At 38.8% G+C, this 27,730-nt stretch overlaps 1 protein-coding gene across 8 annotated transcripts in view; it reads left to right on the top strand.

Annotated features, from left to right (window-relative positions):
* CECR2 (CECR2 histone acetyl-lysine reader) overlaps positions 1 to 27,730 on the top strand; it is a 172,351-nt gene that overhangs the window by 98,171 nt on the left and 46,450 nt on the right. For all 8 annotated transcript variants that reach the window (XM_087855469.1, XM_087855470.1, XM_045775070.2 and 5 more), the window contains one exon: positions 8,492 to 8,586. In XM_087855469.1, coding sequence (XP_087711595.1) covers positions 8,492 to 8,586 — 95 coding nt within the window. The remainder of the gene's footprint in view (positions 1 to 8,491; positions 8,587 to 27,730) is intronic.

Genomic DNA, 27,730 nt, shown 5'->3' with positions numbered 1-27,730 from the left:
GAGGAATGGTACGGTTGCAGCAAAGCAGCCATACAGACCTGCTGGCCTTTGGGGACTCCTGGGATAAATTGCTTGGCCAACTGAAAGTGTTACAATAGTCGGTTTGAGGTCCCTCACCATTGTAGCCGCTCGAGCTGATTTATACTTCATAGTCAAAATTGGCATGGGGCAGGCCTTTGGGATTAAATTAATTTATACCAAGTTAGAAAGCATCAGCTGCCAAAGTCAGGGGTGCCTTCTGGAGGCTTCTTCATGTATTCTAAGCTCACACTCCAGGCATTCTCTCTTGGAAAGCAGCTGGGATAGTCCTTCAGGAAGGCCTGCTTTGCATCTCCTTTGTGTTAGCCGGGTTCTGGGCCCTATACAGAAGCCCTAGTCTTTTACTGAGACACTACATTGCAGTTGGTCCTTGTGCAAATCAGGAGGATTTGTAACCTTCTAAAATCAAATACAGCATATATGATTCTTTTACCCTGAGGCCCTTTTTCCCCTCCTTGAAGTAAAGTCGAAGGAGCTGTTGTGCCTGAATGGCAGTAGTACAAATCTATGATCTTGATCCTTACTTGAAAGTTGAAGAGAAGAATGTTTGTCTCTCTTTACCACCTTCTTTAGCAAAAGATTAAAGAAGATTTCTGGAGATTAGAAGTGTGTCAAACAATAAAAAGCTACCTCTAATGTTATTTAAGAAATGGTGTTAAGCGGGTGGTTGTTATACATTAAAGGAATTAGTAATATTCTGTCATTTGACTGTCTCCAGTCTAGAAATTATCTTTGTTTCTTAGGCAGGTGGGACTTTTTAAAGTAAAGAATTGTAAATAAACATTTTCCCACAATGTATGCTAAAGGCCCTGTTTCTCTCTCATTGCTAATCAGAGTTTGGGGCCGTTCCCCTTGCTCAGTCCTGAGTTCTTTTCCGACATCCACTGCCTGTTCTTGAGGGTGGAGGAGGTGGTAAGATGTTAAACAGACTTGTCCCTAATGAGCTGTGACGCCAGCTGCAAAGAGGACAAATCCTGTTACTCCCTCCAGCTACTCTCTGAAGCTACAGAGGAGCAGTAGGACTGGGTCTCCCTTCTCTATGCTGATTTGCCGAGTTTTCTCCCCCACCCCCACCCCACCCACCCCTTCCTCTTCAGTCCCGGAGCATCTTGGCAAAGTTCAGATTTCTGTGCTCACAGCTCAATGCCCACAGTGAAAAGGAAATACAAAAGGGGAGGAGAGAAAGTGCGGGGGTGGGGTGGGGAGGGGGGATTTTAGAAGGGTATTCCTTATTGCCTTACTTTTAAGACTTACTCTAAGCTCTGGGTTTGAAGGCCTAAGTAGTAAAGCTTTGAATAACCTGAGTTTCCAAATAGTTCCTTGCAGAACTGTTGGCTTTTATTGGCTTAGGAACACGGTAGGCCATGTGTTAAAAGGATTTTAATTTCTGTTGTTCAGAAACCTGAATTTTGAAAAGGCCACTTTCTGTCTCTTTAGTCTTTGCTTTTTTCCACATAGTTTAATTCTAAGGAAGATGAAATAATTGTAATATTAGCATGTTGTAGAATATTTACTGTGCACCAGGCTCCACTGGCTTTTATAAGCATTGCCTCATATAATCATTACAAAGTCCTTGGTGATAGATACTTTTAATGGGACAATTTTTTCCTAAACTGTGGTAAGAAACATAATACAAAATTTGTCATCTTAACAATTTTTAAGTGCACAATTCAGTAGTGTTAAGTATATTCACATTGTTGTGAAACAGAGCTCCAGAATTTTTCCTTCCTGCAAATGTGAAACTATACCCATTAAAGTGAAAAATTTTTAACTGATAAGCTAGTTCTTCTGTTCAGCAGAATTAAAACTGCTTTCCTGTTACCTTTCTTCTTTGCTGTCTTTCTATAACATTCTTAATCTTTATTTCACCATAGGGTGAAAACAGGCCTATATTAGTGTCCCTTGGTTTATCCATTTGGTACCAACTGTGGGGGTTAACAGTAACTAAGGGGAAGGTGGGGGGAGAGCTTTGCTTTCCAGGGGGTTTATCACCTGTTCTTTATTCTAATCTTTACGAATTCTGCATTTTGAGTTCTGCTGAGCTAGAGGGGAAAAGTTTACTGATACCTTTGTCACCTTACAAGTTACCATGACCCTGCATATTTTTTGGTGGGTTATCTAGATAGCTGCAGATTTATGAGGCATAATATCATAGAAATACATTTGAAAAGCAATTTTATATTTTGAGGCCCATTTTCTTACTGATTTACGAGTTTTACTATATTCCATGGGTAAAATGGTAGGCAAGGGCAAGGTGTTGAATTTTATTTGTAAATAACAGAGTTCCTTTCAATACTTGTGTTATTTGAGGAGCAATTCAAGCCTGCTCAGTTCTCCTTGAAAGAGCTGATCCAACATCCCTGATAGTCTGCCTTTCTATGTAACCACTTTCCCCAGGTGCTAACTCATTGGTTTTGGTTGTGCTAGGAAACGCAAACCTAGGTTCACTGGGGAGAAGTTTTTACTGGTCTTCTTTAGCCTGTCCCTCAGAGTTGGGTATTGAACAAAAGCATGTAATTTTTTTTTTTCCGAATTAAGAGAAGTCCCCTGTTTCTGCTGATAATGTTAAGAAAACTATGGTTGAGTCACCAATGAAGCCTGGTTACTGAGACAGGCAGAAAATACAGTGAAACAATTTTGTCTTTCCTTCTTTTTCTTTTTTAAATTTCAGATTCATAGATTTTATTAGTCATTGTTCTTGGTTCATGACACATTCTCATCACTGGTCTATGAAAGTTTCGCTTTGTTCATTTATAAGTGATACCATCTCTGAAAATAGCACCCATCAGAATTAGAACATCATCAGTATTGATGTTGCTCTCCCATCCAGTTTTCTGCCTCCCAGAACCTATGGGAATTTTTAAAAATGCAGATAGGGAATAAAAACTTACCTTAGATTTATTGAAGAAAATATGGATTTGTTATACAAATTAATAATTCAACTATTGGGCATGTATTTTAAGGTAAACGGTTCTTAACACTTACTGATTGTAAGTTGACTTACTAATTTTGATTTCTGCTAACTGCCAGGTTAACAAGATGTTAGTAACTTCAAACCTGAAAATTCATAATCTAATGTAAGTAGAATGTGGGTTTAAGGACATCTTATCTCTTGGCCATATCAGTCCTAACCTTTGTCGGTCTCAGTTTTTAGTTTGTTCTTGAACGTCTGCAGTTCTGCCTGATGACTCTCTGGGAGCAGTAATAAAAGGATGTTGGCAGTTGATATTGTTTGGAGAACACTTTAACCAGAAATTTCATGTTATATCCTCCCATTCTAAATAGATTTATTGCCAGAAATGACGTTCTTCTCTAAGGACCAAATGACCCACATTTCCCACAAGTGATGGCTAATCTTGTGTTTAGAGTAGTTTGTTCAGTGGTTTACCTGGATATCGGAATTGACATTTATTCTTCAGTCCTTTCAGCAGGTTTCGGAGCTTGAGGCAGGAACTGTAAATTCCGTAGATACTGACAACCACACTTTCGTGATTTGATTATGATCATACATTAATGCTAGGGTTTTTAGATAAACAAGGGGCTTCAGTTGTTCTTAAGATAAATCATTTGAGTATGTTTAGGGTTACAACGTTAAGGATTTAATTCCATCCTCATGTCAGAAATTCATTTCTGATGTTTCTTATATGTTTTAGAGCATTTTAGGTCTATGGCATTATTTCATTTCTTTTGGTAATTATATTTGTCTTTTGTTCATTAAACCAGCATTTATTCATCCTCCACATGTTCTCAAATCCTCCCCTTCTTTATTCTGACAGCTGCTGTTTTATTTATCTCAGACTCTGACCTTGTATCTTCCAGAATAGCACTTCCCAGACTATATGTGCATATGAAACAAGGGCCTCTTGTTTAAATGCAGATTCTGGTGTCAGTCAGTCTGTCCTGGCACCTGAGGTACAAGCTTCCAGGTGACCCTGACACTGCCTCTGTGGTCCCCACCTCTGGTACCCCTCCCACTCATTCTGCATTCTGCTCTCAGAATTATTTTTCTGAGATAGAGATCTGATCATTTCACTCTCCTTCTCCAGACTTGATTGCCTATGGAAGTAAAACCCACACTCTAGTATGAAGATCCTTAAGGAACAGGCCTGTCCTGTCTTCAGTTCTCTAATCACCCTCTCCGCTTTGGGGAGAGGCATTGATTGGTACTTTCTACACATGCCATGCTCTGCCTTACTGTGCATGTGCCAGGTAAATATTGCTATATTTTATTGTTGCCTCTTCAGAAGACAATATTGCAGGTATAAACTGGACAACTAGAACTTTCCTCTAGTGAAAGTTATCCTGATAGAAAGGGAAGTGTTCATGTCAAGCATTTCCACCTAAGCCAGAAGGGAATGTCTGTGAGTGGGAAGCAGGAAATGTAAAAGAAAGGAAATTCACAGTAGAGTTTGAACTGTTCCATATGAGTGACATTTTTTTTCTTTTTTTTTGGAGTTTCAGCATAAAATTTAATGCAGATTTTATACTTTGCTCTGTAATATGACTGTCCTATAAAATTAATGTTTTATATTGATTTCTACTGAATAAAAGTGATCCACACATATCTTCTGGCTTCTAGGAATCCGGGCATACCTCCACAGAGATCTGCAGTAAACTTCTCTCTGTCCTTGGTAAAGCCTTCCCGTTCTTATCTCTTCAAATGTGGCCTTTATCATAGTTTTAATTTGGTACTTCTTTAAAAACAGTAGGAAGCGTCTGACTACAGCATCTTTAATCAAGAATCACAGGGTGCTCTTTAATTTACACTGACGAGGGGGACAGAACCCCAGCAGGAATGTGTAAGTATGTGAGCATACACAGTATTGAAGGAGTTGCTGGAGGAACCAGCAAAGTGGAACTCAGCTAGGAAGATTTTAGTTCAGTTTAGTTTTTAAAGATTTTATTTATTTGTCAGACAGAGCAGAAGCGGGGGGAGCAGCAGGCAAAGGGAGAAGCATGCTCCCCGCAGAGCAGGGAACCCGATGTGTGGGGCTCCATCCCAGGACCCTGGGATCATAACCTGAGCCTAAGGCAGATGCTTAACAGACTGTCAGTTAAGGCATCCCTGAGCTAGGAAGATTTTATAGATGAATTTTTTTCATGTAAAGGATCTACAGTATGGCTTGGCAGAAGGGAGGAGGGAAGAGATTTCTTTCTGCTTAGGGAGAATGGTGCATTTGAGGGTTGGTTGGGAGTGATGGAGGTGGGCTATTATAGCTGTTAAAGCCATCAGCCTTTCTAGCCTAGAGCGCCTGGGCCAGTAAGAAGCAGCCCTGTGGGAAGAGACCTGGATGGGGTGGTCTGGGTTTCACTTCTGTCCCATCTTGAATTCTGTCCCATTTTGTTTTCCCATTGCTGCTATTTCTCTCCCTCGGTAAGCCCTTCAGAATCTTTCTCCCAGGCTCTTGTTTGTGTTTAACCCCACCTCGCACCCGCTACCACTAGGATTCCTCTTAAATACACAGCAGCTAGGTTAGTATCACTGTGCCTCTCTTCAATAAAAATAACTGTAGTGAATCTGCATTGTCTTCCAAAGAAGAGCCAAACTCATTAGCTCAGTATGCATTTCAGCGATCAGTCTTAGCTCACATCACTCCCCTTGTAGTATCTACAGAATAGTTAAACTGAAGCTACCGTCCTCTTGGTGCCCTTGCTCCCGTTGTTCCCTGCACCTGGTTATGGCCTGCTTCTCCCCCCATTGTCACACGGCCTCAGTTTTCCCATCTCCGGTGCCACCATCTTCATGCAGTCTCTTAGGCTTCCCACAGCCAAAAGGAGTCCTTTTTTCCCTCAATTCCCATTGCACCGTAGCACTTTTCTCTACCTAATAGTGCTAATTAGTTGGTTTGTCTGTCTTTTTTTGTACTCTTATCTCTCCAAACTAAACTAAGCTCCTCAGCACTTAGGAAGTACTATATTATCTTAGATAGGGTGGGTACATAGTAAATATTGGTTGTATGGATGAATTCTGGCTAATTATAGTTCAGATCTTTGTTATCTCTGGTTGGTAGAGTTTCTTGTGTTTCTGGATAATCACTAACTAGAATGTAGAAAAGAAGTTTGCCAACAGAAATTAATAAACTAATAGAATAAGAACCATTGCTATAGATGTGTTATAATTCCGAAGGTTGTAATTAAGGCAAGCAAAATGTTTGCAGACCTCAGCCTTGTCTTTGAGTTTCATTCACCTGGGCCTTTAAGGCAGTATGAACCTTTTCAGGTGAACGACTTCAGGGTAGTTTGTATTTTGCTTATTTGTGTCAGTTAGTATGCTTAGCAGTTTTTTGTCCTATGATGGTTTTATTATTATTATTTTAAGATTTATTTATTTTAGAGTGTGTGCAAGGTTCAGGGACAGAGGGAGAGAAGCTCAAGCAGACTCCCTGCTGAGCACAGAGCCCACCACCTCACCGCCAGCCTCCATGTCACAACCCTGAGATCCCAATCTGAGCTGAAACTAAGAGTCTTGACATTTCACTGACTGTGCCGCCAAAGCGCCTCTGTTTTAGAACAGGTTTTAGAGTGAGTGCTTACAAACTTGGGAATTTTAAAAAATAAAATAACAAATGGAACCATTATAAAATAACTTACAAAATTATTTTACAGAATTATTTTATTACAATCATTAGAAAAACTTTAATGTTTTTATAGTAGCAGCAGACTCCCCTGTTAAGTATGCACTGCCGTGTAATTGGTGTTTAGGCCAGAAATTGTTTCTTATGCATGCCTCATGCTTTCAGAACCATTAATATTATCCTTGAAAGTTTGTTTTTCTGTGTTTATAGATCTGGTTATGAGCCAGTCAAACCATAAGCAGACCGTTGGAAAATGGCTTGCATGCAGAAGATAGCATCTTGGTTGAAATGGTGTGAGCAACTTTGTATCCCAAGAGTTGATGATTTAGATTCCATCATCTTAGAAAATCCTGGTTTATTTTTATTTTTTTTTTTTAAAGATTTTATTTATTTATGTGACAGAGAGACAGCCAGCGAGAGAGGGAACACAGCAGGGGGAGTGGGAGAGGAAGAAGCAGGCTCCCAGCGGAGGAGCCGGATGTGGGACTCGATCCCGGAACGCCAGGATCATGCCCTGAGCCGAAGGCAGACGCTTTAACGACTGCGCTACCCAGGCGCCCCAGAAAATCCTGGTTTAAAATGAGAGATTGAAAAGAGAAATAGCATCTCCCGAAATTTCCCATTGTCACTTTTTGTCCCAGTGGCTCCTTCTCAAGTTAGCTTTGTGGCATTTTCTGCTTGAATCCCAAGGAAAGCAAATACATCTCACCTAGGATTAAACCGTTAACATAGACATTACCTCCTTCTCTCTAGATGATGTAAGATTAATCTCAGTTCTGGCAATCTCCTATCATTAGTCACTTAAGTGTAGCATCCTCAAAATAAGAGTTGCTAACTCTATTGCTCACTACCAGTGCTTCTTTTTTTTCTTTTCTCTTTTCTTTCTTTCTTTCTTTCTTTCTTTCTTTCTTTCTTTCTTTCTTTCTTTCTTTCTTCCTTCCTTCCTTCCTTCCTTCCTTCCTTCCTTCCTTTCTTTCTTTCTTTCTTTCTTTCAAGATTTTATTTATTTATTTGACAGAGACACAGCAAGAGAGGGAACACAAGCAGGGGGAGTGGGAGAGGAAGAAGCAGGCTCCCAGTGGAGGAGCCTGATGCGGGGCTCGATCCCAGAACGCCGGGATCACACCCTGAGCCAAAGGCAGACGCTTAACGACTTTAGCCACCCAGGCGCCCCTACCAGTGCTTTTTTTTCAACAAATATAGTGGTTCTTTAAAGCAATTGCAGATGGTTTACCTGTTAAAACTGTTAGGGGAGGGGCGCCTGGGTGGCACAGCGGTTAAGCGTCTGCCTTCGGCTCAAGGCGTGATCCCAGCGTTGTGGGATCGAGCCCCGCATCAGGCTCCTCCACTATGAGCCTGCTTCTTCCTCTCCCACTCCCCCTGCTTGTGTTCCCTCTCTCGCTGACTGTCTCTATCTCTGTCAAATAAATAAATAAAATCTTAAAAATAAATAAATAAAACTGTTAGGGGAATGAAGAATACTTTCTAATCAATTGTGTATTTGCTACTTTATTCTCTTGCCATTAAAGTAAAAGGCATTATAGCATATTTATATAAGTTAAGCTCTTTGATAATTATGTAGCTAGCATTGACTTATAAAAAGAGATATGTGTTTCTTCTGGTGTGCAGAAAAATGGAATGGAGCAATGGGAGAAGTAAACTCCGTCGGAAAACAAAAAGTTGAACTTGTTACTCTTCTAGCAGTAACTGTGGGAGGAAAGGCAGTGTTTGTCCATGGCACGCAGTTTGGCTACACTGACCCTGTAGTGGCTTGGAGAGAGATGTTGATAGTGTGGGTGATAGGAAGCAGGGACAGGTGGATTTTACGAACTCTCTGTCTGTGATCTCAATCTCCCTCTCCTGCTCCTCCTCCATAGGAGTTAGAAGCAGCTCTTCACAGAGATGACGTGGAGTTTATCAGTGACCTGATCGCCTGCCTGCTTCAGGGCTGCTACCAACGAAGGGATATCACGTGAGTAATTCTGATTTTACTACGTATTTCCTAGAAAGAACTAATTATCCAGCTGCACTGATGTTTCATGTCTCTTGTAACAAACCAGAACTGATCGTTTGCCAGTGGTATTTACCACTGGATTCCCCAGCTCTGTGTTTGGCTACTTCTGCAGTTGAGTTTTGATTTTATTATAATCCCTGAGTTTCTTTCACTCTGACAAATCTATATCCCTTACTCTCGGATCCACCAGTTAACATAATCAAGTGTAGAATTTCTTCTTCTCAGTATATGCCTTTCTTTCTGATTTTTACAGAAATTACAGCCTCTTGCAGTATTGGTAAAATGTTGCCTAACAAATTAAAGCTAGATTTTACTACATTTTTACCACTTGAGTATCTTTTATTGTTCACATAACCAGTAGCGTAATTTTTAATATGGAGCTTTTAGGCTCCCTCACACAATAACTGCCAAGTAAACAGCTCTCCTAGTACATTTGACATGTGTAGACATTTGGAGCAAAATTTTATCTGTGTAGACGAATAAAGGATCTTCCTGATAAGGCCTCATTCCTTGTTTTCACCCTAACTTGATGTACATTTTCTTTGCTACTGTGTTTCTATACAGGGCAGAGCTCTATAGAGCCAACTCTTAAAAAGCTGAGACAAAATAGTTTTCCAGTTTTCAGCCCTCCAGTGCCATGCAGGGCAGGGGTTTGGGGTGTTAAAGTTTATATTTTTCATACAGTTAAAGATGGACTCTCAAATACTTCTGCTCTATTAAATCTCTTAGGTATCTGTTAGGGCTTGGAAACTAGGCCTAACACTCATGTGCAATAAACCTGTCGTTACAAGATGAGTATGAGATTGATGAAATGCCGTTTTCTTCAGGGTAGAAGTTTGCATCCCTTAAGGGGCTGCTCCTGGACTCACTGTGTTAACATAATGACTTTTTCTCCGAGAATACCCAGATGGTTATACTAGATAAAGAATAGATGAAAGGTGGAAAATCCATCTACGGTTTTACTACTTGAGCATGATAATTAAGTTCTTCCATTCTTTTATTGGGATATGGTTTTTAAGCACAGTTGTAGGCATACTGGGATATGATTTTACTTTTTCATATCTTGCATTCATCCTGACAGTTATTTTTCTTAAACCATCTTTCCTTTAAACGTGATTGTCATGGTAGCTGGACATTTGTGTCTATCTTTTAACTGTTGTAAACAGGCTATAATGCATGGCCTTGGACATAAAAGTTTGTACACATAGTGAATTATCTCCTCAGTTTAAATTTCTGGAACTGTGATCACTCAGAAGAAATGTCCATTTAAGATTTTTAAAATAAATTTGCCAGGCTGCCCACCACAGAGATTGTTCCATTTTAGCCTTGAATCTTTATGGCATGAGGGTATCTGCCTAAACCTCCATCTGGGCATTGCCCACTATTTGCTGGGTAGCAGGTACTGGTAGGACAAATGGACACCCTCAGGGCCTTCATGGCATTTACAGTAACCACTAGGTGTGGGAGAGGGAGATCCACTAAGAATTACAGTAATATTTATATAATTACAAATTATGTAATTATTGTAATAAGTGTTCTAAAGTAAAAATACAGAGTGTCAACAGAGCGTATAACCTTATATGAGAACATGATACGTGTTGGGCTTCCTTTGGCCAGTGCCCGTATTTTATAAAGTATAATACATAAGTGAATGAATGAATGAACAAAGGAAACGTCTGAAGATTTGCAGAACAGAGGAAACTCCTCTGAAGGAGTGATAACCCTAGAGCGGAGCCTAGAGATTATAGAGTACAAAGTCCTACGTGGATCAGACACATGATTTGTTTGAGTGGCACAGTCTTGGTCCCTGAATGTTAAATTTTAATTTGTTGCCAACATCTATAATGAGATTTCACATTTCAAATCCCAATTTACAGCTTTTAGAAAATATCTGATGGTCTGCGACCCATGCAGACAACCATCAACTGGAGGGTATACGGGGTCTGGTCTGCCTCAGGACTCAGCACTCCTGACCACTCTCCCTCGCAGAGGCTGGTTGTCACTCATCACCTGTCATGTTCATATCACCTACCTTACGTATCTTTCTTTTTTTTAACCTGTCTACTGCACACATTTCAGTTCAAGGAATTCAATAAACACAATAGGAATTGGAGCCTAATAGGCTTTCTAGGCTGAGTTAAGAATTTAGGGGTATCAACATAAAAGCAAGGAGAGCAGGGGAGTCGTCAGATTGTGTTTTTAATTAAGCATCCTGGGCAAGAGGGAAAGTAGAAAGACCAACTAGGGGCTAATGAATTAAACAGGGGAGAAAGGAGACAGAGTGAAACTATTACGATGGTACAAGTAACGGGACATGGTGTCTCTAATCTTGACCAGTCTGATAGGTATAAAGTGTTTTAACTTGCATTTCGTTGATCATTCTTCACATGTTCAATATCTTTTCTTAGGTTTATTGGGCACATTTGTAATTTTTGTATACTTGACCTTCTTGTTAATATACTTGGGTCATTTTACTGGTATGTTGAAGATCAGGGAAAAGAAATACCCATTTAAAAATTGTGAGGCTCTCTTCGTCTAGGTTCTTCTGTTTCAGTCTTGCACAAGAGTGTTCCTTTACCCTTGTCAGCTCTGACATTGCCCATAACATGCCAGCCCCTAGGTGCTGGTAGGGTAAAACAGTCTCCTATCTCTTGTGGAGCTTATGGTCTTCAGTGTGGGACCGTGGAGATAGAGGGGACAGTCTGTGGTTGAAGATTTAAATAGCTAAAGTCGTATCATCTGTGGAATAAATCTTCCCATCCCTGTTGGCACGTGATATCTCTTTGATCTTTTCCTAATTTTTTGCTCATGCTAGAAACTACTTGGTTCTTTCTGATTGTACCTGTTAGTCTCTTTTGGCTCTGATACCACACTGTGTCTCCCTAATATATTCACTAGCTTTGTGACCCTGTGCCTCAGGTTTTTCATCTATAAAATGTGTTTAATGATAGTATCTTTACTTGTTGGATTATTGTAAGGTTGAAGTAACATTGTATATGTGAAACAGTAGGGATATTGTCTGGGACACAGCAACTAATAACATTTGGGTGATTATTCCTTTATATTATATTTTAATGTTTGATGAGGGTACTCCTTCTCATTAATCTTTCTGTTTAAAATTTGTCTTAATCTTCTTCATTCTTACAGAAAATAATTACATTATCTCATCATGTTCATAAGAAATCCCCTTCTCTTGATTAGAGTCAGATGAACCTGTGAATAAATTCAGGCAGAATTGACCTCTTCTCAATATTGAGATTGCCTTTTTGTTCAGGCTCTTTCTGTTACTCGGTAAAAATGTATACAGCTTGATTCAGTTAGGTCAGATACATGCTTGAGTATTTTAATTTTTGTCACTGTTAGGAGTTGAATCCCATTCATATTGTAAGTACTTTGAAAATATATTCTTGTGTATAGATCTTGAATCTGCCCAGTTTACTGATCTTGATCATTTTTTAATTTGATTCTCTTCTCATTTTCTAGGATTATCATCCCTCTCTCCTTTTGGTATTTGTATTCTTGTGTGTTTCATGGTGTACTAGTTATCCACTGCTATGTAACAATACCCTAAAACTTAACCAACTTAAAGCAACAAAAATTTATTATATCATAATTTCTGTGAAGAATCTGGCTTCAGCGGGATGCCTGGGTGGCTCAGATGGTTAAGCATCTGCCTTTGGCTCAGGTCATGATCTCAGGGTCCTGGGATCGAGTGCCACATCGGGCTCCTTGCTCAGCGGGGAGCCTGCTGCTCCCTCTGCCTGCCGCTCCCCCTGCTTGTGCTTTGTCTGTGTCTCTCTCTCTCTCTGACAAATAAGTAAATAAAATCTTAAAAAAAAAAAAAAAAAAAAGAATCTGGCTTCAGCTTAGCTGGGTATGTCTAACATAGGATTGCTTAGAGACTGCAATCAAGGTACCCAGGACCTTGACTAGAACTACAGTCCTTTCAGGGTTTGACGGGTCAGGTATCCATGTATTTGTTTTCTTTTGCTGCATAACAAGTTTCTCCAAACTTAGTAGCTTAAAAAATGCATTTATCATCTCACGGTTTTATAAGTCAGGAGTGTACATGTGACTCATCTGGACCCTCTGCTCAGTTCTTGCGGGGCTGTCCTCAGGGTGTCATCCAGGCTGTGTTCTAATCTGGACGCTTAACTGGGGAGAAGTCCAGGTTCATTCAGGTTGGTGGCAGAGTCATCTCTTTGCAGTTGTAGGATTGAGGTTCTTATTTCCTTGCTGGCTGTTGACTGGGAGCTGCTGTCAGCTCCCACAGGTCATCCACAGTTCCTTTGCCACATGGCCGCTTACTATATAGCTGTTTGTGCCTTCAAGGCCAGCAGGAAAATAGCTCTTGTCTGCCAGGAGAGAATCTTACATGATATAATCATGGGAATGACATCCTTTTGCCATATTCTGTTGATGAAAAGCAAGGTATGGACGGTCTATCATACTTAATAGGAGGATATTGTACAAGGGTGTGAATACCAAGAGGCAGAAATCATTTTGGGCCTCTTAAAGGCTGTCTGCTATAGTTGCTTTTATCGTATTGACTGTATCTTCCAGAACAAAACTAAATAATAGTGGGTAAGATGTATACTTGTATCTAATTATATTTACTTAGTTATTAATATTTCATAAATTGTGTGGATATTTTGATAGATTTTTTTGTGTGGACAAGGACCAATTAATTGATTTTTGGATAATCATATTTGGTTTTAATGGATCCTGTAAGTATATGTGTGTGTTTGAATTATATATATATGAATTATATATAAAAATTATATATATATATGAATTACCAATGAGAGGTTTTGATTTGCCCCATTGTAAATGGGGGTAAATGACTGTAACCAGCTTGTTCCTCATTTACTTTTATTCCTCTCATATTTACCATTAGTCTCCACCATAAATTATAGAAAAAGTGTATACTTACTTTGATAACGTTTCCTATAAAAGTAATTAGTTTGAAAATAATGGATATTCTGCAGAATATTTTTAACTTAGATGCCACCTTTTCCCGTCATTCATTCTATTTTCACTTGTGTTCATTTAATTTTTTTTTCATTGTGAAGTAAAGAAGAGATGGTATGAGGTGATCTCCTAGATTAATAAGGTCCCATTTATAGGGAAGGAAAGATATCCAGACAATTTACTTATCAGGTCATGTAGCTAGCTAGAAGATGAATAATTCCCACATCAGCAAGATGAGGTACAAAGATTTGAAAGAACGGGAGATTGAATATTAAAATCTGAATTTTAGGCCTAAAATTCAGACCCTTTTGTGTTTTTTCTTCTTAACATAAAATTAAGGAATTTTTGCAGTGTAAAAAAGATGATGTTTCAAGAAACAAGTGTTGGTGAGGATCTGGGGGAAAAGGAACCTTCATGCACTGTTGGTAGGAATGTAGACTGGTGCAGCCACTGTGGAAAACAGTATGGAGAATCCTCAAAAAATTAAATTAGAACTACCCTATGATGTAGCACACTACTGGATATTTACCCAAAGAATACAAAAGCACTAATTGGAAAGGATATATATACTACAATAGCCAAATTTTAGAAGCAGCCCAAGTGTCCGCTGATAGATGAATGGATAAAGAAGATGTGTGTACATACAATGGAATATTATTCAGCCATAAAAAAGAATGAAACCTTTCTTTCTGCCATCTTTCTGTGCCACCATAGTGGTACACACGAATGTCTTGGCAGACGCTCTCAAGAATATTAAGAACACTGAAAAGAGAGGCAAACAGCGGGTTCTTACTAAGCCATGCTCTGGAGTCATCGTCCGGTTTCTCACTGTGATGTTGAAGCATGGTTCCATTGGCGAATTTGAAATCATTAATGATCACAGAGCGGGGAAGATTGTTGTGACCCTCACGGGCAGGTTAAACGAGCGTGGAGTGATCAGCCCCAGATTTAATGTACAACGGAAAGATCTAGAAGAATGAAGTCTTGGCCATTTGCAATGACATGGATGAAGCTAGAGTATAAGGCTAAAAGTAAAGTAAGTCAGTCAGAGAAGGACAAATACCTTTTGATTTCACTCATATGTGGAATTTAAGAAACAGAATAAATAAATGAAGATAGAAGGGAGAAACAAACCAAGAAACATTCTTAACTATAGAGAAAGAACAAGCTGATGGTTACCAGAGTGGGGAGGTAGGTGAGGAATGGGTGAAATAGGTGAACAGGATTGAGAGTATTACACTTATCATAATGAGCACTGAGTGTATAGAATTGTCGAATCACTATATTGTACATGTGAAACTAATATGACACTGTATGTTAACTATACTGGAATTAAAATTAAGAACTTAATAAAGTTTCAAAAATACAGGGTTTTTTTTTTTTAATGACCAAATACAGTATAGATTGGGAGTCCCCATCCCCGTCTGAAAGATGGGGTACAGGGTAAGCTGTACTGACTAGGTTCTGTTTTTCACATAAGTATACCTAGAGGTAAAAATAGCATTTATGTATTTCAGAATGTATTTTTCTCATCAAAGTTGTGTTGGCTTAGCAGTCACTGGGTGTGCAAATGCCCAGTTTCATTCTGTCATCTATTCTTCTGCCTCCTCTCCACAATTTCTGCTTTTGTAGACTGCATAGAAGCCAGGGACAAGTTCAAACACTGCATGCTCCCCTTCCACAGTGCTGAGTTAAAACAGCTTTTATAAATATACATTTCCTCCTTATCACAGGATTGTGTTAGTTACTCCTACAAGATTTCCTTTGAAGTGAGGGATTAATTAATTAAAAAAAAAAAGACCTCAGTCAAATATCATAAAATTTCAAATACTTGTTGTAATGAGGAAGAGAGAAAGGAGTTTTTCCCCTTCCCTGTTGCTAGTAGCTACTTCTTTGACTTTTCTGCTTTTGAAGGAAAATATGAGAGTTTCAGATGGATAGAAGGAAAAAAAGCCCAGGGAGCTCAGTGTTCTCAGTATTCATTATTCTTTGGTACAGTGTGTGGCAGCACAGGTCCTACCAGTAGTGATGAAGAGAGCTTCCTTAAAAAGCAGAGCCTGCTGTTCTGCACTGGGGCAGGGAGGTAAGCAGTTTTCCAGCATTTTTGAAACCACATTCTGCTAAACACACCTGTAAGATGGAGGAGTACTGTGGAAAACATAATCAGTAATTTTTACTTGTTTTTGTTTGTTTTTAAAATACAGGTGAAATAAAAATATTTCTGGATGACCAAATAAATTTGGGGACTGGCAGCCCCAAGATTCAGAATTAATTGTTCTGGAAAGTGGCTCTCACCTCAGCCTTTTAAAAGCTTGTTATTCTTGGGACTCCTGGGTGGCTCAGTCAGTTGGGCCTCTGCCTTCAGCTCAGGTCATGATCCCGGGGTCCTGGGATCAAGCCCCACATCAGGTTCCCTGCTCATTGGGAGCCTGCTTCTCCCTCTGCTCCTCCCCCCATTCATTCTCTCTCTCTCTCTCTCTCTCAAATAAATAAAAAATCTTTTAAAAAACACCTTGTTATTATTGGTAGATAATATACACACGGAAAATTGTATAGTCTGTAGTTATACGTCTCAGTGAATAGTCACATTCTGAACACATCTGTATGGTGAGCTCCCAGACAAGAAAGACCACTATAATGGATTTTACTTTTTCCATTGAAAGGAATTGTCCAAAGTTATAGTCATTCTGTCCCACAAGTGGTATCCACTAGCAGTCAGAGTGAATGTATGCTTTCTGAAATTTGACTTTCATCTCATCCTGTAAAAAGAGAAATTTGGACAATTGAATGCTTGCCTTTTCTGGTTCTGAGATTTACCTGTTGTGGGGAGCTAAGGCAGTTCCTTAATTTCTTTGTGCATAACTTGCCTCATCTCAGATGATAATAGTACCCACTAAAGTTATCATGAAGAGTAAATAATTTATGAGAAGCCTTAGAATAGTCTTGAGCTACTAATAAATATCAGTTTATTATATCAGTGTATGTGGAAACATTCTCATAGTTTCTAAATATGCTGAGTGGAATGTAGACACTGATTCAAGCAGCTTTCCATCTCTTACTACTTTGGTTTGCACATTTTGAAACTGGGGTCAACAAACGTTTTCTATAAAGGCTTAGAGAATAAATATTTTACGCTTTGTGTAAGTGATACGATCCGTTAGAACTACTCCCTCAGCGTAGTGCAAAAGCTGTGAATACTTTAATGGCCGATTGTGGCTGTGTGTTTTTTTGTTTTTGTTTTTGTTTTTTTTAGAACTTTGTGTACATTGAATTTAATAATATTCTCACGTGTCATGAAATAGTATTGTTTTGCTTTTTTCCCCCCAATCATTTAAAAAAGAATGGTTTTTTACATTTTTAGCTTATAGGCTGTTTAAAAAAAAAAAAGAAAAAGACATTCAGGCCCACAATTCATGGTTTGCCAGCCCCTGTTTTTAGAACACTTAAAAAGATTACTATTTTGGTTTGCACTAACTCCTTCTAACCTTTAAATGGCACATAGAACCCCCATTTGTTCTTTTTTTTTTTTTTAAAGATTTTATTTATTTATTTGGCAAAGAGTGTACAAGAAGGGGGAGTGGCAGGCATAGGGAGAGGGAGAAGCAGGCTCTTTTCTCAGCAGGGAGCCCAATGTGGGGGTGGATCCCAGGACCCTGAGATCAAGACTTGAGCCAAAGGCAGATGCTTAACCAACTGAGCCACCCAGGAGTGCCACACAACCCCCCCCCTCCATTTGTTAATTGTGTTCTCCAAACTGAGGTTTGTGCCCTTATATATAGGATAGAATTATATTTGTCTGCTTATCCTTACTATCTTAGGCACTATTGTAAATGTTTTTTAGGAACTCTTATTTAATCCTTAGAATGCCTAATATAAATTCCTTTCTCACTCATTTATTAAGGATGACAAATTTGAGGCACAGAGAGGTTAAATAACTTGTCCAAGATTACACAGCTGGTTATTGATATAGGACAGATTTGGCCCCTAGCAGTGTAATCCTAGACCTCCAGCCCTTACCCACAGCGCCATGCTATCGATGAATTAAAAGAAAAATGTTAAAGAGGTTTTCATCTGAAACAAGGAGTTTTAACTGTTTTTGAGCTGTGTGCTTCCTTGGCATTCTAAAGAAGTCTGTGGACCTCATTTAAGAATATGATTTGAAATCGCAAAATAAATAGTATTAATCCTATTTAATTCACTTATACTGAAATACAGTTAGTAAAATTTTAATAAAACAAATTTTTGATACGGCAATGTGTTTTTTTTATTAACTCATCAACATACTGTAGCAGCAGGCTTTATTTTTGAAGATTAGTATCTTAATCTTCAAGTATTCATGATTCTAAATGGTTATTTTGAGATGTTTATGGTATCTGTAATGTGATGTGAAAATATTTTATTTCTTTTGACCAAGAAAAATACATATGCTGATGTTTCCCCCCTACATTCATAATTGAACAGAATGTAAAATTCAGTCAGAGGCTAGTTAAAAGGTAATATTTTCTCAGCCAGGTTCACGGCCACCTGACTTTTATCTGTGGACCTCTGCTTTAAGAGGTTTTTCAAATCTCAAACCAATTCGCAATTCAGAATCAGTGTCTTAGAAGTAAAGGGAACTTTATCATTAGTACAATTTGCTTTTTATCCTGTGAGGAAACTTGAGCAGCAAAACTGTATCTACGTCATCGGACTCTTACTTCCACACATGTTCTGTTATGCTGTGGTGATACTTGCTCTCACATACGTCTAAGCATTTTCCGGGTAGCTCGGCGGGTAGCACATCTTTGGTTTGGCTTGATGTTATTTGTACTGTTTAGGAATTTGTTGTGCCTGAGTCATGTCACCCTTCCTCATCTGCAGGGAGTATGTTCCAGGACCCCCAGTGGATACCTGAAACTGTGGATAGTATTGAACCTGTTGAACCATGTGTATGATAAAGTTTAATTTATAAATTAGGCACAGAAAAAACTGAAATTTAAATACTTAAAAATAAGCATCGTAAGAGACTGACAACAATAAAATAGAGCAGTTAGAACAGTCTGCTCTGATAAGTGTTGTGAATATGCACACACCACACGCTCGCGCCCTCTCACAATGTCTTCCTGTTCTGTGCGCACCTTTCTTATGATGGTGATGTGTGATGATAAAGTGCCTCCATGATGACATGAGGTGAGTGATGTAGCATTAGGCTGCTGTTGATAAGTCAGAAGGGGGCCATCTGCTTGGACCTCTGGTAACTGAAGCTGTGAAATGTGAAACCCCAAAGACAGGACTGCTGCATCTGAATGGGTGGGTACTAGATGGTGGCAGTTGGACTCCGAGCGGGGAGTCCCTGGAATCCTCTGGGATCCTCTGTGCCTTTGTGTGATCCCTTCCCTTTGAGCGTGGGTGGGACCTGCTCCTAACCAATAGAACTTGGGAACACTGATGGGATGATACTCCCCTGATTCTTTCATACCTTACAGGACTCCTTCTCACTGTCAGATGCCGTAGAGTTGCTTTGATGAAGTAAGCAACCACATTGGGAAAGCTCCCTTGGCTAGGGACTGCAGTGGCCTCTAGGAGCTGAAGGTCAGCCATATCACAGCTATACACATAACCCTGGATAAATCAAGCCAGAAAAAAATGTTGAGCAAATAAAGCAATTCACAGAAGCATATGGACCAGTGATTATGTTTCTATAAATGTAAAATGAGGAAACTAAATGAGGATAAATATATGTGGTTAACTTATAAAGAAAATCAAGGGGGGGTGCCTGGGTGGCTTAGTGGGTTAAGCAGCCGACTCTTGGTTTCGGCTCAGGTCATGATCCCAGGGCCCTACGATCCAGGCCTGTGTCAGGCTCTGTGTTCAGTAGGGAGTCTGCTTCTCCCTCTCCCTCTGCCCCTTCCCCCTGCTCGTGCTAGCTCTCTCTCTCATAAAGAAAGAGAAAGAAAATCAAGGCAGTGAGTAACACAGTTCAGGAAAATGATTCTACCTGGTAGGAAGGGAGACGACTGTAGCTAGAGAAGTAGTGATTCTCAAACCTTAGGGAATATCAGAATCAATCAGGTGGCTCGTTAAAAGACAGATTGCTGACCCCCCCATCTAATTCAGTAGGCTGGGATGGGGCTGAGAATTTGCATACATTACGGGTTCTGGATGATGCTAATGTACTGGTCCAGAACCATCCTCGAAGTTCCACTAATCTAAGGAACGGCTAATTTTCTATTTCTTAAGCTTGATGGCAGACACATGGGTTCTTGTTTATTTTGTTTTGTCTTTGCAGTTTCTTTGCTGATTTACCCCCATCAGTATATAAACTTAAAAGGAGAGTAACAGACTTTGTGTTGGTAACATACTTTTTATGGCTGTCGAAACACTCCATACTTTCCCTCCTGTTATTCTCCCTGGAATTGCAATTCTCGCCCGTTGGTTTTATGGGCCTGTATCAATAAAAATACTGTGGGCATTTAAAGTGATTCATCAGCTGGTTCTCAGCAGCCTTCTTATTCTTCTTTGAGAAGTAACCTAACCTAATTGAGCATGGGATTGGAAATCAGGAACTCCTGGTTTGCTCTTAGCTGTCAAAGTGAAGATAGGATTGCATCAAACAGTGTCTTGAGCAATGGTTTAAGCCCTATAAAAATACCCTCCATTAAATGCTCATTATGATAATATTTGACACCAAAGGTTTTTTTTTTCCTTTTATCACTTTTAGTAGAGTGCTTTTTTGATTACCTAGACTAATTTGTGCTTCAGTGTGGTCTTTATTTCGCTTTCTTCTGGCTTCCACTCAAAGCAGAAACTAGTAACAATCATAAATTTTACTTTGCGGCATTAATTATGTACCTAACATTCTATAATAGATTCTCTAAAGACTCTTAAACATTTAGTATTTGGGGGGTCCCATCTGCCCTCTATAGAAATATTATTTATCTTTTTGGAAATTACAATACTTCTGTGAAATGAGTCCATTTAAACTCATCTTTATTAAGATATAATTTAGATACAGTAAAATTCACACAATTCAAGTGTACAGGCTTTTGTTGGACAAATGAATACACCATGTTGTCACCATCCTATTCAAGATAATAGGACATTTCCATTTCTGCAGAAGGTGACCTTTGCCATTAAATCTATCCCCACCCCTCCAGATTGCACCCCAGGCAATCACTGATCTGATTTTTATCACTGTAGATTAAGTTTTACCTTATTCTAGAATTTTATGAGTTGGGTCATACAGTATGTACTCTTGCATCCGGTTTCTTTCAGTCAGCATAATGTCTGTGTGATATTCATTGATACTGCTGTTTGTATCAGTAGTTTGTTCCTTTTCCGGGAGAGGGAGTCTAAATTATATTCCACTGGGAAAATATATCACAGTGTGTTTATCTGTCCACTAGTTGATGGACTTGCATGTTGCTTCCAGTTTGCGTCTGTAAACATTTGTATGCAAATGTTCTTGTGGGCATATGTTTTCATTTTTCTTGGGAATTGCTGGGTCATATTACAAGAGTATAGTTAAGAAACTGCCAGACTATTTTCTAACTGTTGTGAAACATTTATATCCCTACTAAAAACATATTGAACAGTCCCGTTGCTCCATATCTTTACCAACATTTGTTGTTTTTAATTTTAACCAGCTTTTAATTTTACTGAGTCTAGCGTGTATAATGTGGTAACTCATTGTGGTTTTAATTTGCACTTCCCTGATGACTAGATATATGAGTTATAAATATTTTCTCCTGGTGTGTAGCTTGCCTTTCCATTTGTTTTTCAGTGTATTTTGAGAAATGAAAAGGTTTTATTTTGTTGAAGTCCATCTTATCAGTTTTTTCTAGTATGTTTTATACTTTTTGTTTCCTATGTAAGAAATCAGGACCTACCTTAATGTCAAGAAAATTTTTCTTCTAGGTGTTCTTTTAGTTTTAGATTTTTGCAGTTGGTATTATGATGTGTTTTGAATTAGTATTTGTATTGGGTGTGAAGTAGAAGGTCAATGTTCTTTTTTTCCCCTTTATGAATATCATATATATTCAGTACATTTCTGGACTCTCCCTTATTCCATTGATCTGTAGGTCTTATATTTACACAAATACCAGATTGTAAGTTTTCCATCTTCGGCAGGGGTGTTTTTTTTTTCATTGTTTTTATTGTTCTAAGTTTGTTGCATTTCCATATAAATTTAAAAAAAAAAACATTTGGAGGGAGGGGAAAGACGCATCCTGCTGGGACCGTAGACAGAAATTTTGAGCAATGTTGAATTTCCCTATCCTTAAACGTGATATATAGGTTTCACCATTTGTTTATCTTCTTTAATTTCAATAATAGGTTGTAGTTTTCACTGTGAAAATATTGGACATATTTCCATTTGCTTCTAACTAGTTGATATTTTTGATGATACTGTAAGTAGAATTACTTTACGAGTTTATTTATGTGTTTATTAATTGAGAGAGAGTGTGCCTCTGCACCCATGTGCATGGTGCATGAGCTGGAAACGGCAAAGGGAGAGAAACTTAAAGCATACTGTACGCTTAGTTCAGAGCCCAACTTGGCATTCATGTATCCACCCAGGAGATTGTGACCTGAGCCAAAACAAATAGTTGGTCAGTTAACCAACTGAGCCACCAAGTGCCCCCCAAATTTTTATTTTCTAGCTATTTTTCCCTAGTATATATAAAATGCTGTTGATTTTTGTATGTTGACCATGTTTTTATAAGATTTACTTATTTATTTTAGAGAGGGAGTGGGAGGAGGGGCATAGGGAGAGAATCTCAAGCCGACTCCCTGCTGAACATGGAGCCTACTGTAGGGCTCAGTCTCACCACCCATGAGATAATTTTTTTTTTAATATTTTATTTGTTTATTTGAGGCAAAGAGAAAGAGCACAAGCAGGGAGGAGGGGCAGAGGGACAGGGAGAAGCAGACTCCTGCTGAGCAGGGAGCCTGAGAAGGGATTCAGTCCCAGAACCCTGGGATCATGACCTGAGCTGGAGGCAGATGCTTAACCCCCTGAGCCACCCAGGCGCTCATCACCACCCATGAGATCATGACCTGGGCCGAAACCAAGAGTTGGACACCTGACCTACTGACCACCCAGGTGTCTTGACCATATTTTTATAATCTTCCTGAATTCACTTTTTAGTATTACTGGCTTTGTTGTAGATTCCTGATGATTTTTTATGTACTTTACAGTTAAAAACAGCTTTGCTTCCTCCACTCCATTCTATGTCCCTTGTACTTCCTCTTTTGTCTTACTCTACTGGCTAAGACTCAATATGTATTCTTTTTTTTTTTTTTTTTTTTTTTAAGATTTTATTTATTGGGGCACCTGGGTGGCTCAGTTGGTTAAATGTCTGCCTTCAGCTCAGGTCATGATCCTGGAGTGCTGGGATCGAGCCCCGCATCAGGCTCCCTGCTGAGCAGGGAGTATGCTTCTGCCTCTGCCCCTCACCCTGCTCTTGTGCTCTCTCTCTCTCAAATAAATAAGTAAAATTTTGTTTTTAAGATTTTATTTATTTATTTGAGACAGTGAGTGACAGAGCACAAGCTGAGGGAGAAGCAGAGAGAGAGGGAGAAGCAACTCCCTTGCTGAGCAGGGAGCCCAAGATGGGGCTCAATCCCAGGACCACAGAGTCTTGTGATCTGAGCTGAAGGCAGACGCCTGACCAACTGAGCCACCCATGGACCCCTCAGTATATTCTTTTACCATAGGGGGAAAGTGTTCAGTCTTTCACTAGTAAATATGAAATGTTGTCTCCTTTGCATATTGCTGAATGTGATTTGCTGATAATTTGTTGAGGATTTTTGCATTTATGTTCATAGGAATAATGGTCTAGTTTTATTTTCTGTATATCTTTGTCAGATTTTGATGCAAGGATTGACAAGTGTTCTCTCCTGTTTTTTGAAAGAGTTTGTGTGATTTCTTTCAGCTGTTTCCTTGAGGGACGCCTGGGTGGCTCAGTCAGTGAAGCATCTGCTTTTGGCTCAGGTCATGTTACCAGGATTCTGGGATCGAGTCCTGTATCTTTCTACCTGCTGCTCCCCGTTTGTGCTCTCTCTCTCTCTGTCTCACTCTCTCTCTGACAAATAAAATAAAAAAAATTTTAATAAAAGAAGAATATTTCCTTGAATATTCAGAAGAACTGACCACTGAAAACCTTTGGGTTTGTAGTTTTCTTTGTGCCAGGTTTTGATTATTATTGATTCACTTTCTTTAATAGATGAAGTCTGTCCAGGTGTTCTATTTCTTAAGTCCTTTTTTGTAAGTTATTTGGCATTTTTCAAGGAATTTGTCTATTTTATCTAAGTTGTAAAATTTATTTCTGTAATGCTGTTCATAATATTCTCTTATCCTTTTAATGTGTGTGATTTGCAGTGATAGCTTTGCTTTTCATTCCTGATATTATAATTTGTTGTTTCTGTCTCCCTCTTTATATTCTTTCTGCGGGTTTATCAACTTTTCAAACATTTATTAAGGAACCAACTTTTTACTTGACCTACTGTTTGCTTGTTTTCCACTTTATTGATTTCTTATTTTTATTTCTCCTATTTACTTTGGCTTTATAGATTGCTCTTCTTTTTCTTCAGTCACAGTACTGTTTTAGAGACTTTTTGCCCTTTCGGTTCAGGTATTTAATGCTATAACTTTCCTTCTAAGCAGTGCTAGGCTGCATCCCACACATTTTGACATACTGTAGTTTCATTATCATTTGAAACATGTTCTGCTTTATATTTCTTCTATGATCCTTGGGTTATAAAAGTGTGCTGTTTAATTTCTGGATATCTTAATGTTTTGATTTCTAATTTCCATGTGTTCAGATAATGTACTCTATGAGATTTCAATCTTTTAAGATTATTGAGGCTTATATGTCCTAGCCTGTGGTTTGTCATAGTGAACATTTCATACGCACTTGAAAAGAATATACTGTAGTTTTTGTATATAGTAGTCTATAAATGGTCACGTTGTGGTGTTTGAGATCTGTGTCCTCAGTGGTTCTTTTGTTTACTTGGTATATTAATTAGAAAGATGTTAATATCTGCCTATACTTGTGGATTTGTCTGTTTCTCCCTTTACTTCTGTCATTTTTTGTCCTGTGAATTTTGAGGTTCTGTGGTTAGATACATACATGTAGCTTTGTTATGTATCCTGGTGAATTGGCCTTTTGTCTTCTTCGAACTACTTTGTTATTAATGTTCATTCTGCCTACTACCTATCATTCTGCCTAATTTTCTATCCTTCTATTGTTTGTATTTTTATATTTAAATTGTATCTTATAGATGATATCCTATTGTTGGTCTTGGGTTTTTTCACTGAGTCTGATAATTTCTGCCTTTTAGTTGCGATGTTTAATCCTTTTACATTTAATGCAGTTGTTGGTAAAGTTGGTTTTCCACTTGTTCCTCTGGGCTTTTTTTTTTTTAAGAGTACAATTCATTGGTTTTTAGTATATTCATAAAACTGTGTAATCATCACCACTATCTAATTCCAGAGCATTTTTATCACTCCCAAAAGACACCTAATACCTGTTGGTTGTCACTCCCCATCTCCTCCAACCTATAATACTAGGCAACCACTAATTTGCTAACTATATTTTTTCCTGTTTTAGGTATCTGTCATAAGGGTAGCCATACAATGTTTGCCTTTTTGTGTCTGGCTTCTTTCACTTAGTATGTTTTCAAGGCTATCTGTGTTGTAGCATCAGTCTACTACTTCATTCCTTTTTATGACTGAAAAATATTCTCCTGTTTTGACTTTATTTATCCATCAGTTCATGGACATTTGCATTGTTCAGGCTTTTTGGCTGTTGTAAATTATGCTGCTACGTATGCACATTTGTGTACGTATTTTCGTGTGGATGTATATTTTCATGTCTCTCAAGTGTATACCTAGAAGTGGAATGGTTGAGTCATATAGTAATCCTGTGTTTAATTTTTTGAGTAACGTGGCATACTTTTCCAAAGTGGCTGCACCATTTCACATTCCCACTAGCAATGTATGTGGGAGTTCCAGTTTCTCCCCATCCTAGTCTTATTATTATCTGTCTTTTAATTTTCCCTGTCCTTGTGGGTGTGAGGTGATATCTCATTGTGGGTTTGGTTTGTGTTTTCAAATGACCGATGATATTGAGCATCTTTTCTTTTATCTTTCTGATTTTTGTGCCTCTTTTGGCCCTTAAGTGCTTTCTTTTTGCATTATTTTTGTTAGTACTTCACTTTATTTCCTCTGTTGGTTTTCTGTTTATGTGTATTTTAGTCGCTCTCGAGCTAGCAGTGTGCATCCTTAAATTATCAGAAGCTATTCAGATTTTTTTAAAGATATATTTACTTGAGGTAGAACATGCGTGCACGAGCAGGGGAGGGTCAGAGGGAAAGGGAGAGAATCTCCAACAGACTCCCCGCTGAGCTCCACGCAGGGCTCAGTCTCACAACCCTGAGATCATGACCTTAGCCGAAATCAGGAGTTGGCTGCTCAACCAACAGAGCCACACAGGCGCCCCAACTGTTCAGAATTCTTCTTGTACCTTTTCACATCTTATACCTCACTTCAGTTTTCCCAGTTAATACCAGTAGTATTTAGGGTCCCATGTGACTTCCGTTCAAAAAAGTATTTTTTTGAATCATCCCCTTTAAGGATGATTACATATTGATTTCCAGTTGACTTTTAGTACTTTTCTATTACCCAAAATAAGCATTCATAAACATCTATAAAATCTATGTTATATACATGTTTTTCTGCTAAAAGATATGTTTTGTATTTTAGTCCTGTTTTCCTTTAATTTAAAATTACCCTGATTTTTAACTGATCCTGGCTGTCAGATTGATTTTAGGATATGTGGGGTACAGCAGTCGCTATATGGCCCTAGAGAAGAGATGTTATTTAAATTTTTTTTAAAGATTTTATTTATTTATTCGACAGAGATAGAGACAGCCAGCGAGAGAGGGAACACAAGCAGGGGGAGTGGGAGAGGAAGAAGCAGGCTCCCAGCGTAGGAGACTGACGTGGGGCTCGATCCCAGAACGCCGGGATCACGCCCTGAGCCGGAGGCAGACGCTTTAACGACTGAGCTACCCAGGCGCCCCAGAGATGTTATTTAAATTTTCTTGTTCTGGGTCTTTTTATGATCTTTAAGAAAAACGCTTTATCAGATATTCTTAAAGATCCTTTTAGTTTTTGCTTCACGTGGGACCAAAATTTTTCTCTCACTCCAGTGCTTATGTACTCATGTGGCTTAACTGTTCACACGTATTTCATCTGCTTCACAAATAGTTGTGGCCAAAGAAAGAAATGTAGTTTTGTCATTTAGGTCTCCATGACGACATGTCTAAATTGTTCCCCTGCAAGTAGACTGTAGATACCCTTTCATGTCTCAGAGAACCAACACATGGCTCAAAGAACTCAAGAGTCCTCTTTTCATCTGTGATCATTTAGAATAGGTTGCAGATCAATTAATGCAGGTTGCATCGTCAAGAATTCTGCCAGCTCGAGCGAGCTGAGACTTGTGTTAACGTACTTTACTGAGGTCATGCCATCCATGTCAACATTGGTCTCACCAACGGAAGCATGTATTCTCTGAAGCATATTGCGTGGGTTCTAAGAAATAGTTAACTTTGGGTGTTTGGAAAGGTGATAATCACATATTCTTTCTTTCTCTCTCCCTCTCTTTCATGCACAAGTTATGATAAGGAAAAGAATGGTATTTAATAGCATTTGGGACTTTTTCAGACAAGAAACGAAGTGGAACTGGATGTGTTCAGAGCCTTTGGTTAGTTTGATCTTTCTGTTAACCATATTCTGTTGAGACATTTCATTATAATTCAGAATAATTTCAGAACGATGAGACGTATTTCAGTCCTTAAGAGAGAATTGACTGAGCTGTAAGTCAGGAATGTTTCAGCAGTCTTCAGCAGCATAGTGCCCCTTGCTTCTTTTGAGTAGCAGGATCTGAAAGTGCACACAAGATTGTGTGTGCTCATTTTTCAGAGTGAGAGAGTGTATGGTCTTAATCAGATTCTTAAAGAGCTTTATGTCATATAGAAGATTAAGAACCACCAAGAAGGTGTTAGCCTGATTTTTGGCTTCCTACAGCCTTTTTGTTTCAAATGCCCTTGGAAGTTTTTTTCCCCCTTTGAATTTCCGCTGTTTAAA

The sequence above is a fragment of the Ursus americanus genome, chromosome 25 (genome assembly GCF_024610735.1).
Source record: "Ursus americanus isolate L20-20 chromosome 25, mUrsAme1.1.p, whole genome shotgun sequence".
Taxonomy (NCBI): domain Eukaryota; kingdom Metazoa; phylum Chordata; class Mammalia; order Carnivora; family Ursidae; genus Ursus; species Ursus americanus.
This window is presented reverse-complemented; position numbering and strand designations above follow the sequence as displayed.